At 47.2% G+C, this 16,249-nt stretch overlaps 1 protein-coding gene across 1 annotated transcript in view; it reads left to right on the plus strand.

Moving 5' to 3' along the window:
* GAP43 (growth associated protein 43) overlaps window positions 1-14,728 on the plus strand; it is a 69,892-nt gene extending 55,164 nt beyond the window's left edge. Inside the window, exon 3 of the mRNA XM_009908115.2 lies at window positions 14,571-14,728. Coding sequence (XP_009906417.1) covers window positions 14,571-14,659 — 89 coding nt within the window. The 3' untranslated portion in view covers window positions 14,660-14,728. The remainder of the gene's footprint in view (window positions 1-14,570) is intronic.
* Window positions 14,729-16,249: the final 1,521 nt, after the last annotated feature.

The raw sequence follows: 16,249 nt of genomic DNA on the forward strand, positions 1-16,249 counted from the left end.
CTGGAGGACCAAGGAGACAAGATGAGCATGAAATGGTGGGGTGTCCCTTCCTACACTTCAGTGCAATTTGAGACTAATTTCAGAGCAGCTCAGGCCTTGTGGGTTCCTGCCTTAGATAATATCCTTTTCTGTGGCAGCCACTGTCAATACTACAATGCCCAAGCCAAAAGTATGGGTTGCTCCACCTTAGTTAAAGTCTTAGTAACTCTGCAAATGGCAGCTGTGGTTTCTCTTTTGTGGACCTGTGCAGAGCTGGGCTTCATGACAGACTTTGGCTATGCATGCAATAGTGTGTAAGTGGCTACTGCTTTGAATAGAACAGAATAGAGTAGAATAGAGTAGAGTAGAGTACAGTAGAGTAGAATAGAATAGAGTAGAATTAAACAGGTTGGAAGAGACTTTTGAGATCATCAAGTCCAACCTACCATCCAGCACCATCTAATCAACTAAAAGCACCAAGTGCCTCATCAAGTCTCCCCCTAAACACCTCCAGTGATGGTGACTCCACCACCTCCCTGGGCAGCCCATTCCAATGGCCAATCTTTCTATGAAGAACTTCTTCCTAACATCCAGCCTAAACCTCCCCTGGCACAGCTTGAGACTGTGTCCTCTTGTTCTGGTGCTGGTTGCCTGGGAGAAGAGACCAACCCCACCTGTCTACAACCTCCCTTCAGGTAGTTGTAGAGAGCAATAAGGTCTCCCCTGAGCCTCCTCTTCTCCAGGCTAAGCAACCCCAGCTCCCTCAGCCTCTCCTCATAGGGCTGTGCTCCAAACTCCTCCCCATCTTTGCTGCCCTTCTCTGCCCCATAGCTGGCAGTGTTAGCAGGGAGGGAGAGGAGCCTTGTCATTGTACACTAGCTCAGGAGACTTACCAAGCAGGCTATTGCCATCTTAGCACCCTGTAAGGGTACTCTTTTCTACTATAGTGGACATTGCTGAGGAGGAGCTTTGCCTTTGCTGTCAACAACTCGGACATACCTGATGCTCCATGGTGTTACAGGACGCAACCTGACCTCGGGCTGCCGCAGCACAGCCATCTGTGCATAGGCTGTAGGGCTGCCTCACTGTGCTCCTATGAAGCCTCCCCAGCATTTGCAGCTGCCCCATTGGGTGCATTCATCTCAAGGTCAAATTCATTACCCGCCTGAATGAATTGGTGTTGTGAAAGGCCAATTAAACTGAGAGAGCTACTGTGGGACAGCCACACCAGTTCACTCGATGTAGTGCTCAGAGAGTTCCAGGGCTGGAAAGTGCCTCCCAAACTGAGACAGAGTTGAGTTTTTTGGGGGAAAAAAAAAAAAAAAAAAGAAAATAAAGAAGAAAAAATAAGAAATTCCCAGATTTTAATTAAAACCAGAATTGCTGATGCTGGCTGGTGCCACCTTCACAGGGAAGACTGCTGCTGGCAATGAGGCTGCCCATGAATGGTTTTCCAGGCAGCTCCTTCCCTCCTGCTGTGCAACTCAGCTCTGAAAATGGCCAGCACCAGGCACAGGGCTGCCTGATGCCATCCTTTTACCTAGGGTTGAGCACTTACTGGGCAGGCATCACCACACCTCTGGTCACAGAGATTTCTCAGGATGGAAGGGATGACAGAGCAGTCTGACCTCAAATCAAGCTGTGGCTTTTCAGCTCCCAGCCCTTAGACTTTCTCATGGGCACTCAAGGGATGGGTGACAGATCAAGGAGTATCTGGCCTTTGCAGTATGAGCTGGGGAAGGTGTCCATCTGTTTACCAGGTTTTGCAGTATGACTCCTGATCTTTCCATCCCTGGAGGACTGTGATTAACCAGTCCCAGGCAGGGAATTCAGGGCAGAGGGGAGGGTTTCTCTGCACCAGCTATGTCACTTTGCGTTGTCTCAAACTGAGGATTTCCCAAGTGCTCACAGTTCAAAATGCTTCTTCCTCTGTCTGTACTGTCATCACACATGTGTTGACCTCCTCCTGTTGAAATGAAGAGCAAAGGCTTCCAGAAGCTTCAATGGGGCCAGCATTGAGCTTGAAATGCCTCCTAGAAAGCAGCAGCTGTGCTCCAGCCCCTGATCTTCACAAAAGGCATATGTGTGTGCACACCAGCTGTGTCTGTGGGAAATATGAGTAATATCTTTGATGCAAAGAACTGTTATTGATGGGGACAGTTATCAACAAGATGTCTGTGGAAGGCTTGACAACAAGCACTTCTTTTTAGCATCCAATTTGCAGAGCTTTGGTGTATGCAGGATGATGGACAGAAACAAACTAATGATCTCTGAATGAAATTTCTCCTTCACTTAAACACAAAATGGGAGGATGGCAAAGGAAAGAAAAAGAGACATTTTATATCCTCTCCTTGATTGTAATTCCCTGCCTTCAGCTAGATCGATATCATTTCTGCTGGAGATGGAGGCTGCCTCTGGTTTCCATGGCAATCTGGTTGTTGGAGGCTTACAGGCTCCATGAATTCCCAATTTGTCAGCCTTCTAGGCTTTAATAATGGAGACCAGCAGTCAGGCAGCTTATGAATGGCACATGTCTTTTGGGCTGGGGGAAGGGAGGTAGGAGCATGGTTTGTAGTAAGGGCTGCAGCAATTTGTTTTCCTGCCACCGACAGCTGAAGGGGGAGGAATATGAGCAGAGAAACAGTACATTGATTCTGGAGGTACTGAAGGAATTTCTAGACCTTTTTGCTGCAATTATGGAAGAGTTTATCCTCTGGCCTCTTTACCCTGGCCAGTGTTGCTAGAGCAGGAGAGGAGAGCAACCTCACAGCTTGTCTGTATGATGAGGAAGGAGCTGTAGATGCAGAACCCAAAGCCTCTAGTGCTCTGCATATTCCCTTCCTCTCTAATCCTATTTACTTCAAGCTCAGCAGTGTGTAAATGCCAGCAGTCTGCCACGGTTTTGGGCTCATTTTTATCCCCCTACTGATCCTACCACAATTGCCAGGCTCATCAGTGGAGCTGTAAGATGGGCAGACCTTGGAGGATCTGATCTGTCTATCAAACTTCTGTCAGTTGCTGTGCTATTCTCTGTGCATCTGCCAGGCCTCTCCAAACCCAAACCTCCATCCCCAAAGTGCTGTAAAGCTTCATTCCCTGAATTAATTACTTTGCTAGAAATGTCCTGGCTGCAGAGGAATCACTCTCAGTTGCTTCACTAAGACTGTATTTAGCTCACTTGGCCATGACCTGCTCAGGGTATATTCATTTCTACATAACTTTCCTCTGATTTCTCCCCTATAACCTCACAGGGCAGCCACCCTACAGAGACTAAAGAATAAAGGGATGTGTCTTATCAAGACCTTTTTCTCCTGTCCCCTCACATGCCCTCTCTCTACTCCAAAGCCTTAGCCAGCAAGAGGGAAAAGATAGAATAGAACAGACCAGGCTGGAAGAGACCTTCAAGATCATCATGTCCAACCCATCATCCAACACCACCTAATCAGCTAAACCATGCAACCAAGCACCCTATCAAGTCTCCTCCTAAACACCTCCAATGATGGTGATTCCACCACATCCCCAGGCAGCACATTCCAATGGGCAATCACTCTGTGAAGAATTTCTTGCTAACATCCAGTCTGAACCTTCCCTGGCGCAGCTTGAGACTGTGTCCTCTTGTTCTGGTGCTGGTTACCTGGCAGAAGAGACCAACCCCCTTCTGGCTACAACCTCCCTTCAGGTAGTTGTAGAGAGCAATAAGGTCTCCCGTGAGCCTCCTCCATGCTAAGCAACCCCAGCTCCCTCAGCCTCTCCTCATAGGGCTTGTGTTCCAAACCTCTCACCATCCTTCTTGCCCTTCTCTGGATATGTTCCAGCAAGTCAACATCTTTCTTAAATTGAGGGGCCCAGAACTGGACACAGGACTCAAGGTGTGGCCTAACCAGTGCAGTGTACAGGGGCAGAATGACCTCCCTGCTCCTGCTGGCCACACTGTTCCTGATACAGGCCAGGGTGCCATTGGCCCTCTTGGCTGCCAGGGCATGGGTGACACAAAAGAGTGCATGAGATGGGGACATCCTCTTTTCCTATATGCATGCCAAGAACAGCTGCCAACTGTTACATTCCACAGCTGGAAGCAAGTAGAATCTTCTATATTCAAGCTGTTAGACTCACAAGGTATTTGAGGAATTTTTAAAAGTAGCCTTTCTGGTCTGCAGGACCTAGTTCAAATCAACAGGGGCAGGGAAGGAGAAAAGAACAATTTCTATGTTATTCATTCTTATGTTGGTGCCATGATGTAGTCATGAGGTCTGTGGACAGTTTGGACTTGATGATCTTTGAGGTCTCTTTCAACCTGGGTGATTGTGTGATTCTCTGATTTTCCTAAGGTGAAGTAATGGATGCCTTTCTTCCAACTGCCTTCCTGTGGTGGTAGGAAGGTATTGCTGAGATTGCTATATCTCCAGTTTTGTCCTTAAATTAGGGCTCTGTGGAATGCCCAAGGCATCACACCTATGAAAGTGCTGCTGTATACAGAGTGGCTAGTTGAGATGCTGGAATGAAGGGCCAAGGCAACTCAACACCCTGGGTACACCACAGGATTATTGTGACCACACTCCAGTTCTTGATACTTTGCTCACTCTGAAATGCAGATCAAAGCCTTTGCTTTCTTCACTGGGATGCCTCAAGAGTAAAATACCTCTGTGATTCTGAGTTAGGTCAACTTCTATTGTGACAAAGATCAGACAAATACTTATATTGTTGACCACCTGTACCAATTTGGGAAGGCCACAATGGAGACAGGTTTTGGTGTCCACAATGATCTGAGTTCATCATGAATGTATGATCTAGATACTATGTCCAGTTTTATCTTCTATATCCAATACAAGCTGGATATTCTCTAAAAAGACCATTACATTACCTTGCTGGACAGTCAGTCAGTGGATAATGAAGAACTGTGGTCTAAGTACCTGCAGAGGCATCTTTGCCTTTGCCTCTCTCTTTTGGGAGAGATGGAGAGGATAGCAGCATGGAACCTCTCCTGAAGGGAGCCTTTCTTCTACAGCAGTTCAGCTGAGCAATTGATTTGGAATCAGATCAGCTCTAACCCTATCTGAAGGCTGGGGAGAACCTGCACAAGTCACTTCCTATTTCTTCACTTCAGGTTCCCTGACTTTAAAGATCATGGAGCCCTGGTAGGATTCCTCAAGGTCAGCACCTTTGACACTGTTTAGCATGAGGCCGCTCATTACCAGTGCAAAGCATCTGCCTCCAAACACCCTCATCCCAAAAGGGCTCTTTGACCTTCCCCTTTGACCATAACCTGCCATTTGCCCATCACTTTCTGCTGCAACAAAGCATCCCCCCAGAAGCACCCTCACAGATCACACTGCTGCCAAAGAGAAGCACCCTGTCCTCCCTGGGGCTGCATTTGCTTGGAGCAGTGATGGTGGCCAAGAGAGAGGCATCGTTAAAGGACATCTCACTGTCTGAAAACCTAACCACTCTGGTAGGCTTTTCTCAGTCCTGGCTGGATTGCAATTGCCTAGTTATAGGTACTGTACACAGAGAGTTTGGGCCAAAAGTGCTGATAGTAGGCAGGAATAAACAAGCAGCCAGCACTAGGCATGTAATTGTCTCAACCTTTGGGCCTGGTGGTGTGGGAAGGAAATGGCAGTGGAAGCAAGAAGGAAAGCTTCTCTTTCCCATTCTCCAGGAAGCAAACGTATTTGCAAATGTAGCTGTAACAGGGTTAACACCTCACATTCACAAGGAACATCCTCCCTTTTCCCTCTCCACCCTCTTCCTCCACCACTCCCATTTCTCTGGAGACCTCAGTGCTCCCTCCTATCAGCCAAAGTTGGAGAGTTTCCATGGCAACCCAGCAGCTGGTGTCTAGACACTGTGAAAGATGCTTTGCAACAGAGCTGTGAGCCTGACTCCCCTCGGAACCCCTTCCCCACCACCTTGCACCCTGAGCATCTCTCCCACCACTTACTCTGTTTCCATCTACTGCACAAAGGGATGCTGATGCAGGGTGGGATTGCTGTGGAGATGCTGGGGAAAGAAAGGAGCATGGCAGAAGGAGCGAGAGAAGAAATCCCTAAGCCACCAGCTCTTCAATCTGACAAAGTGCAAAGGCAGCTGGGGTGACAGAACTGGAGCTGGCTGTCCTCTGAGGAATTAGCAGGATTATAAGAAGAGGCAGCAGTCCAAGCTTGGACCAAAGTCATCAGCCATGGGACTGGCAGAAGTTGTTGTTTTTCCCTCTGCTAGAGCAGCTGAAGTTGGCATACATGGCACTGAAACAGAGATAAGGCAGCCCAGGAGCAGGAGGCCCAAACTACCATGTATCGTGGCCGTGTTCAGCTGTTTGTTTTAACCTGAACAGGCTTCTTTGCCTGCTGCTTTCCAGAAGTTGCTGGGCACCTTCTCCTGACCTGCTGCCTGCTGCCTGCAGTCAGGACATCCATCCCCACAACCTTGTTGCAGGGTTTACCAAGAGTATGCTGATCTCTCAGGTGCCCTGTGCCTACCAGGACCACCAGGGCTCACAAGAATCAGGTAGTACCCTGAGTCCATCTGTAGCAAGTGAGGAATTCACCAGGGGTTTGGGAGAAATCATGCAAGTCAGTTCCCTGGACCAGACACAGCCGCTCACTTGAAATACCCAGTTCCTTTGTCATTTGGTGTTTTGCTGGGCCAGCATAAATATGCTGGGTTTTGGAAGCAGTGAGTAGGGGGACTGTAGGATTTTAGCACTGCATATGACACATCATAGGGCTGACTGCAATGGGCTAACTTGGATTGGAAAGGGAACAATATAAGCAACAGTTCTGAACCTGAAGTGAGTCTTGTTTCAGCAGTCTCAGGCCTACCATCTTCTGCCTGGAACTGGCTTCTGGCTGGCTAGAGGGACAGATGGACTGGGACAGATGAATCAAGCTGTGAAGCCTGGATCCAAATCTGGATGCAAATGTCATTAAAACTCGGATAGGCTCAGGTCAGGGATTTCAAATTGGGCCTTAGCCTCCAAAAAATGTCTCTAAACAGAGTCATCTCTGGGGCAGGTGAGGTCTGCTTTCAGCAGATTAATATTTGGGAGCAAATGGGAGACTAAATGAGGCACAGATTTTCTGTTCCATCTCTGATCAAACTGTAGTTGGCAGAAGACAGGGAGAAAGGCGCAAGCATGACAAATGCTAGAGAAAGAGCAGCGTGTGAGTAGCCTGGGCAATACTTTAGCATGAAGGCATAGGAGAGTTCTGTTTGCACAATTAATATCAGCAGTAATTATGCAAACAGTGGGAAAGCAGCAAAAGCAAAATCCCAGCATCTGTAGCAGAATCCTGGAGTGTTTGTGCAATTTCTCTTCTCTTGGCGTCAGCTGTGGTTAATTTAAAGATCTGCAGTGGAACAGACACAAAAAGGAAAACAAAACCAATCCACCAGCCACAAAAGAAATGATCAGCAGAGAGGTTGCTGCTACTATGGTCATAAACTGATGTATAGTCTGATTTAATTAATCTTGGCAAGTCAGATGGGAGCTGGGCAGGTCCCAAGAGACAGTGTTTTACCCGGAAATCCACTCAACCTAATTTCACTAATGTGGGCAGTGGAGAGACTTGGAGAGGAGCCTGCAATGCTCAGCCATTAGAGCACAGTGTAGGCAAAGGCAGCTGGAAGTCCCACCATCCAGCAAAACTGCTGCTTCCACGCCTGCTTCAGCTTTACAGCAATGAAAGCTGCATATGTTCAAGGCGTTTGCTCCTCAGCAGGGCTCACAGACATGATTCTCACCCTTTCCAGGAAATAAATGAAGTGCTGAGGGGCAGGAGCTCTCTGAGACCCTATTTCAGCAAGCATCTGTAGATCATTTCCATATTGTTTCTCTTCCATGGGCAAGGCAGCTCCCTAGCAAGTACCAGTTGGAGCTGTAGGTATTAAGCAGGTCTCTGACCCAGCACCTTCATCTGGGAAGCAATCACACTTTAGCCTCTCCCATCACACAGCACTTCAGCAATTCTGCAGCCACAGATTAAGGCTTGTCTGAGGCTGCCCAAAAGGTTGCTCATCTTGCTAGATTGAAGTGAGGTTGCTGGCATCTCAACTCGCAGATGCCTGTCTCTTTGGCAAGCTTATCCCATACTATAGGATGATTTGGATTGCAGCATAGGTTTCAAAAGACTGAAACAAAAGGCAAGGCTGCAAAACAATTCAGATTCCAAAGCTGGGGGAGGTGGGGGGAAGGCTGGGGGAGGAGGGATGCCCACAGGTCTGGTATAACCAGAAATAGTGCAAAGCATGATTGTTGTGCATTGAAACAAGTGTGAGGGTGATGACTGAAAGCACAAACTTGGTGGGTTTTGGTCTTGGTCTTGATTTGGTTGAGTTGCTTTAGCTTTTTGACTTGGCCATTCATGCTTTATCCTGGAGGTGCTTAAGAAACATATGGAAGTGGAACTCTGGGACATGGATTAGTGGCCACAGTGGTGTTAGGTTGACTGTTGGACTCTATGATCTTAGAGGTCTTTTCCAAATTAAACAATTCTATGATTCTATGACAGTGAGTGTGAAATTCTGAGGCTGTGCAGTTCTGTCTGTACAACTGCATCTGAACACAAACTAAAAGGTGTGGTAGCCCAGAGTTCAAGGAAGTGGGAAATCAAAACTAGTTTGCGTAAAAAGCAATGTAAGAAATATCCTCTCTGATGTCTGGAATGGAGGCTCAGGGGAGACCTTATTGCTCTCTACAACTACCTGAAGGGTGGATGTAGCCAGGAGGGGTTGGTTTCTTCTCCCAGGCAACCAGCACCAGAATAAGAGGACACAGTCCCAAGTTGTGCCAGGGGAAGTTTAAGCTCGAGGTGAGGAGAAAGTTCTTCACTGAGAGAGCTGTTCACCATTGCAATGTGCTGCCCAGGGAGGTGGTGGAGTCCCCATCCCTGAAGGTGCTCAAGAGGGGATTGGACGTGGCACTTGGTGCCATGGTTTAGTCATGAGGTCTGTGGTAACAGGTTGGACTTGATGATCTTTGAGGTCTCTTCCAACCTTGGTGATTCTGTGAATCTCCAGGATAGCTATCTGCTGATCTCCCCAGGGATACCTTACCCTCCTTTACCAAAACACTGAAAACTAGACCAGAGAAAATCCCACATTGCAGAAATAGCCTGCACCAAACCAGCTAGTGAATGGTGAGTCAGATAGACTGTCTCACCAACCCTCATGAATCACAAACTCCTATTAACTGGCCTGGTATCAGCAGGCTTGTGCTGCATTGTTCCAATTGCACAGAGAGAATCCTCTTTTCACTGCAGTGGTTTAGCAGTTCCAAAGCTTGAACTTCATCTTTCGGGCTGAATTTTTGACCCTTGATGATACTACTTCTTGCTAAAGTTTGTTACTGTATAACAACACCAGACTGCTTCTTTTCCCTCATCCCAAAGATCAATGAAATGCTGCTAAAGGGAGGTGGTGGAGTCACCATACTGGAGGTGTTTAGGAAGAGACTGGATGGGGTGCTTGGTGCCATGGTTTAGTTGATTAGATGGTGTTGGGTGATAGGTTGGACTCGATGATCTCAAAGATCTTTTCCAACCTGGTTAATTCTATTCTATTCTATTCTATTCTATTCTATTCTATTCTATTCTATTCTATTCTATTCTATTCTATTCTAAAGCTGCTAGGTAATCAGACATATCTTAGCAGGGCATAGCAGTGTGTGGGGTGTTTCCCCATATTGCTTCAATACCATGCAAGAAAAGAGAGGGAGAGTGACTGTCTGAACTTTCTCTCACAGGAATCCTATTCAAAAAGATAGATCTCTCTTTCATACTTGGGACATCCACAGTCATGACAGTTTGCCCTAGTTTGCCATGTGTCTTAGTCATAGAATTGCTTTGACTGGAAAAGATGTCTAAGATTGAGTCCAGCTGTCAATACCACCATGTCCCAAAGTTCCATGTCCACACATTCTTGAATACCTCCAGGGACAGAGACTCCACCACCTCCCTGGACAGCCTGTTCCAATGCCTGGCCATTCTTTCAGGAAAGAAATTTCTCCTAATATGCAACCTAAGCCTCCCCTGGCACAATTTCATGCCATTTCCTCTTTTCCCATCATCTGATACTAGGGAGAAGAGACTGCATCCCACCCAAGAGGCCTACCCTCTCTTTTCTTGCATGGTGTTGAAGCAATATGGGGAAATACCCCACAGACTGCTATACCCTGCTAAGACATGTCCAATTTCCTAGCAGCTTTAGTAGCATTTCATTGATCTTTGGGACCACTGCAACTTCCATCAGGTAGTGGTGGAGAGCAATGTGGTCTTCCCTCAGCCTCCTCCAGGCTAAACAAACGCAATTTCCTCATCTGCTCTTCATATGACTTGTTCTCTGAACCCTTCACCAGCTTTCTTGCCCTTCTCTGGACATGCTCCAGTACCTCAATGTCATGAGGGCCCAAAACTGAACACACTACTCAAGGTGCAGCCTCACTCATGCTGACTACAGGAGGGCAATCACTTCTCTACCCTGGCTCACCACACTAATTCCTGATACAAGCCAGGACACTGTTGGCCTTCTTGGCCACCTGAGCACACTGTGGCTCATGTTCAGACAGATGCCAAGCTGCAGCCCCAGGTCCTTTTCTGCCAGTCAACTACGTCATCAGCATTTGGTTTGGATGACTCCTCTCTATTGACTTATGTGTGGTGAAGTGGTTTTAAATACTTTCTGCTCAGAATCAGCCCATGGCAGAAATCAGTGCAGTCTCTGGGCTGGTTCAGCTAACTGTCTGCCTACCACTAGCTGCTCTCCAGAGAAGACCAGCTGGTGCAGCAAGGCACTCCTGTGCAATTCCTCTGCCAGACAGGGATCTCTGGGCACCATGGGCACTCCCTGGAAGTTAGATTTGCCATTGTAGTGAGCCAACAGGGAAGAAAACATTGCAGAAAATGACATTTCAATCTGCCTGCCTATCCTGAGAGCAAGAACGGCACAGGAACCATTGCGAGCTACCCCACATCGCTGAGGTTGCCAGCTCCCCCACTTTGTGTGCAACCACATTTCCTGCACATCTTGCTAGGACAACTGTCAAGAGTTTACCACTGTAGGAGCTGAACCCCACTTTCAGCTGCTTATATAATATGGGCATCTGTGCAACTTAGCAGTTTATATGCCTTGGCCAAGGCACTCAGTATCACAGCAGGAACGCAGGACCTCCCAGTGTCTGTCCTTGTGCTTTTTGTGTTACTGGCCCTTCTGTTGTCCTGTCCTGAGGAGGCTGTGAGAACTGTTGGCTAAAACCTGCATCATTTCAGTAGGAAGATACAGAAATTGGGAACCATAAAGAAACACAGTGTTCCTGGAAAAAGCACTGCCTGTCCTTGGTTGCTCTTTCATTCATCTTGAATTTCCCTCTAGAAAAAAGAAGCAAACCACAAAAATTCTGCCTTATTAAGGTCTATCAGAGCCTTATAGCAAAGCCTTATTAAGATCTGTCAGAGGAAATCATGCTTTGCTGCAGGCTAATGATAGTCTTTCAGCTCAGATATAGGGGTAGATGGTTGTGCACTGGGATTCTATACTTGGCTCCAAAGTTCAACATGCCTCCTGCTATGCATCCCTTGGAGAAGAGCAGGATTAAAAGGACTCCCCTCCCTTCCCTCTGAAGTTCAATCAAGCATTCAGGAAAATCAACAAATCTAGGGTAAATTAGCCTGCTTTGCCTTACAACCACACATGGATCCTATCTTAATTAGTTGCCCATTTTATCTTTGGTTCATGGCTGTAGCTGTACCATATGCATCAAGAGAAGCACAGCCAACAGGTCAAGAGAGCTGATTTTCCCCCTCTACTCCATTCTGGTGAGACCCCACCTGGAGTAATGCATCCAGTTCTGGAGCCCCTATTACAGGAAGGATCTGGACATACTGGAACATGTCCAGAGAAGGGCCATGAGGATGATTAGAGGGATGAAGCTCCTCTTCTATGAGGACAGACTGAGGGAGTTGGGGCTGTTCAGTCTGGAGAAGAGAAGGCTCTGAGGAGCCTTATTGTGGCCTTCCAGTATCTGAAGGGGGCTACAAGAAAGCTGGGGACGGACTTTTTAGGGTGTCAGGTACTGATAGAACTAGGGGGAATGGAACAAAATTAGAAATGGGTAGATTCATATTGGTTGTTAGGAAGAAGTTCTTCACCATGAGGTTGGTGAGACACTGGAACAGGTTGCCCAGAGAGATGGCAGAAGCCCCATCCCTGGAAGTTTTGAAGGCCAGGCTGGATGTGGCTCTGAGCAGCCTGATCTAGTGTGAGGTGTCCCTGCCCATGGCAGGGGAGCTGGAACTAAATGATCCTTGAGATCCCTTCCAACCCTAACAGTTCTGTGATTCTATGACTCTGTGCAGAGGGAGTCCTTCAATAGCATCCTGTTTAGCTGTTCAGTATCAAGGGAAAGAAACGCCACAGATGTTTATGCTGACAAGGGGTTTGCAGGGGCAGGGACTCAGGCCACAGGGATGTTCTCACAGACATTTTCCTTTTGGAAGATCAACACTCAGAGTACAAGAAGTGTTTGAAGATCCAAAAGCAGAGCCTGTAGTGAAGATGATCCAGGCTATGAAGTTACACACATCTTAAAGGTGATCCATATAGAAATGCTGATTAGGAACGTGTTTAAAAACTAAAGAGCTGAAAGAGAGAGGGAGGGAGGAATGCAGTACCTACTGCCAGTTGTAAAAGCAAATACAAGTCTGCCATCTGATGGCATCGAATAGACCAGGCCAAAATGTGTGAATGGTGACAGTGGGGAAAGTTTCACATCCCAGTTAGCATTCTCACTAATGCTAAACATGAGTGTGAGGGTGCTAATCCTTGCAAACCAAACTCTGGCATTTGAATGTTTGTATTGATAAAGTGGCAACACAGCCCACAGTCTGATTTTTGAATACACCAACTCTGTCCCAAACAGCTTGCAGACACAACCACTCAGTTCTGGAGAGTAAGAGTTGATCTGTATGGACATGAGCCGTGTGGTGCTAGCTGACTTTGGGGCCAAAGACCAGTCCCTGGACCATTTTATTTGCTGGTATAATGTCACCTGATAGTCTATCAGAGAAGCCAGGAGCAGTTCAGGGACCCTAAAATCCTCTGTGAATGATCAGTGGGGATACAATGATGCTAAGGAGGTATGACAAATGCCAGTGTTGAGGTGGGTGGCATAGAATCATAGAATTGTCCTGGAAAAGGCATCTAAGTTCACTGAGTCCAACTGCCAACCCAACACCACCAATGGCCACTAAACCATGTCCTGAAGTGCCAGGTCTACACATTTTTTTAACACCTCCAGGGATGGTGACTCCATCATCTCCCTAGGCAGCCTGTTCCAATGCTTGAGCACTCTTTCAGTAGACAATTTTTTCTCTGTCCCACACCACCCAGCCCTTCAGCACTTTTTGTTTCTCTTGTTCTTTATCCCCACCCTGGAGCAATGCTTCTTGCTTGAATTATCCATGGTCTGTGTATCTGTGAAGTGGAGTCACTAAGGAATAGGGAGAGATGGCAATGGAGCAGACCATCCACTACAGTGCAATAAGGCTCTTGTGCGTTACTCTACCTTACAGCCCTGAAGCCGTTGGTGAACCATCACCACCTTCTGTAAAAAGCAATCCACACAGTGCACAGACCTTAGCAGGGTTTCTGGAAGAAGCTCAAGAATGTTAGTGCACTAGCTTGTACATCTGAAATGACCAAAGTTGGTCAGCAGGGACTAGGAGATGATTGAACCCTGTCCTGCTGCGGGGAAGGGTGTATGGTATCATGGACTGGATGAACCCAGCAATAAGATCACTCTGGCTTTAGGGGCATTACTTTTGTTTGCCTTGTCCCTCCTGGCTGCCTCTGCCTTCCCCTCGGTTCTGATCCCCTGACTAGTTCATTATTGTGGGCTCCTAGCATTTCTTCTAACTTCTTCTGTGAATGAAGGTGTCTGATTGACAGGCAGACCCAATCCCCAGTTGCACTCATTGCTTCCCCTCGAGGCAGCTTTGCTTTTGAAAGGAGAGCCCTGAAAACTGGAGAGATGTGACTACTGCTTGAATGAAGGCTTCCATTCTTGAAGGCTAGAGATATTACTCTAGATCTCTGCTCAATTTAAGACAAGTCTGAGTTACAGGTTTTTAATTTTCTCTCCCTCTGGGTCTTACAGCCTTCAAATATGTGTAGAGTTTTCTCTTTGCAGTCTCATCAAGTCTTGGCTGGGACAATCCATGGTAGTAATCAGAGGGACAAAAATTCAGCAGTGCACAGGGTGCAGTAAAAAGGTGTCTGATTTAGCTGGTAAACATAGAGCCTAATCAGTGCACCTGATGAAATAAACAGTGGCTGCCTGCTACACCAGCAGCGAGCTAGGCAGCTCCTTCCAGTTGCACACGCTTTTTGAAGGGGCTAGAGGTGTTTTGTGAAAGCTACACGCTTGCCTGCTGGGGCTGACTCCTGGGCACATTCTTTCCACGCTGCAGAAATGCCAGGGGGACTTTGACGGGGAGCGAGAGGCCCGAAGTTACGCAGTCCGTCGTGCAGTGGCTTGGGTGCACGTGCAGGACGCTTTAGATGACGGCTGACTAACCCTGGACCATCTCTTTCTCCACTAGATGCTGTAGAAGAAACCAAACCTACTGAAAGTGCCCAGCAGGAAGAGGTGAAAGAAGAAGAGAGCAAGGCGGACCAAGAAAATGCCTGAACATTAAGAAATTACTCCCCACTGCCCCTCCCTCCCTCCCCCTATCCCTTTATCCTTCCTTCCCCACCCCCCCCCACCCCACCCCCCGATCTCCATCTCTCCCCTTCCTGCTCACGTCCGTGAGCCCGTCCACCCCCTCTCCCGCTCCCACTCCCACCCTTTTTCTCTCTGTGTGGCAAACATTTAAAGAAAAGAAAAAGAAAAAAAAAAAAAAAATTAACACAAAAAAAAAAAAAAAAAAAAAAAAGCAGGAAAAAATCCCAGTCAAACAGTGTGGCTTAAAACATTTCTTTGTTTCTTGGTGTTGTTATGGCGAGTTTTTTGGTAATGATGATGATCCAATCATTTTGGGAAAAATTCTTGCACTGTATCAGAGTTCTTTGACCTGGCGCGTGCGTGTGTCTGTCTGCCCACCGCGAGCGCTCTCTCTCTCTCTCTCTCTCTACTCTCTCCTCTCTCTCTCTTCTCCAAGTGTGTGTGTGTGTGTGCGCAATGTTACCTTCATCCGAGGAGTCCAAACTTACCAAGCCAGTTAAAGCAAAAAAACAAACAAAAAAAAAGCAACAAAAAAGGAGAAAACAACAACAAAAAAAAAAAGACAGGAAAAAAAAAAGAAAGACAGAAAGACGAACCAAACCGAACCAAACCACACACAAAAAAATGTCCTTTTCTTCCTTTTTCAATGTGATGGGATGAAAACAAAACGACAAGGAAAAGACCAAATCCCCCCTCGCCTCCCCCTGCCCCCCCCCAAAGAAAAAAAAATCAAACTAATACTAAACCCCAGTTTGTTTTCAGAACTAAACCAACAACAACCAGGATAAAAAAATAACAACCAAAAACCTTCCCCCGCCCCCCCCAAAAAAAACAAAGAAAAGGAAAAAAAAAAAACCAAGTGCCAATTAGCATAATTCTTGGCTCCAGGCTCCTTTTTCAAACTGAACAATAATGATAATAAATGAGAACAATGATCATTAACACCACCGTGTCGCATTTCTATGCTGCCGCGCTTGCTGCTGGCCTGCGGTCTTTGGTGGGCCGCTTCTTGCGTGGCCCTGCTGTGCTCCTTGGCCGCCAGTCGGTGACCTGCCTCTTTCCCTGGGACTGCTGTGGGGACTTTTAAGGGAAGCAGGATTGGATTTTGAGGCAAGCGCTAATTAACGTAGATAATATAACAGAATCAGCTGCAGGAAGGGACAAAATAAGCAGCCCTCTAGGAAACCTCTAGGCCTTGATTTGGAGAAGCATGGTGACTGTGTAGGGATGAGCCAGCAGAGGGACCATTAGGGTCCACACTGAAGGCCTGAGCCCTGCTGAGGGGTGCACCAACAGCCACGAGGGAACAGGGTCCTGGGGCCTAAGCTCCTCCTGGTAGCAGGATGATGCTCACACTATTGGGCTGGAGTTGGAGAAGTCATTGGGAAGTATAGTGTGGCCCTCCAAAAATGTTGTGTTTGGCCACATAAATTGGGCCAAGGCACTGAATAGATAGGCACGTGGGCAGGACAAGGTCTGCTGATGTAGAAGTCAATCAACGGCTCTTTGAGAAATACCTCATTCCTGCTCCATGGTGAAGCCCAGGATGGTTCA

The sequence above is a fragment of the Dryobates pubescens genome, chromosome 8, assembly GCF_014839835.1.
Source record: "Dryobates pubescens isolate bDryPub1 chromosome 8, bDryPub1.pri, whole genome shotgun sequence".
Taxonomy (NCBI): Eukaryota; Metazoa; Chordata; class Aves; order Piciformes; family Picidae; genus Dryobates; species Dryobates pubescens.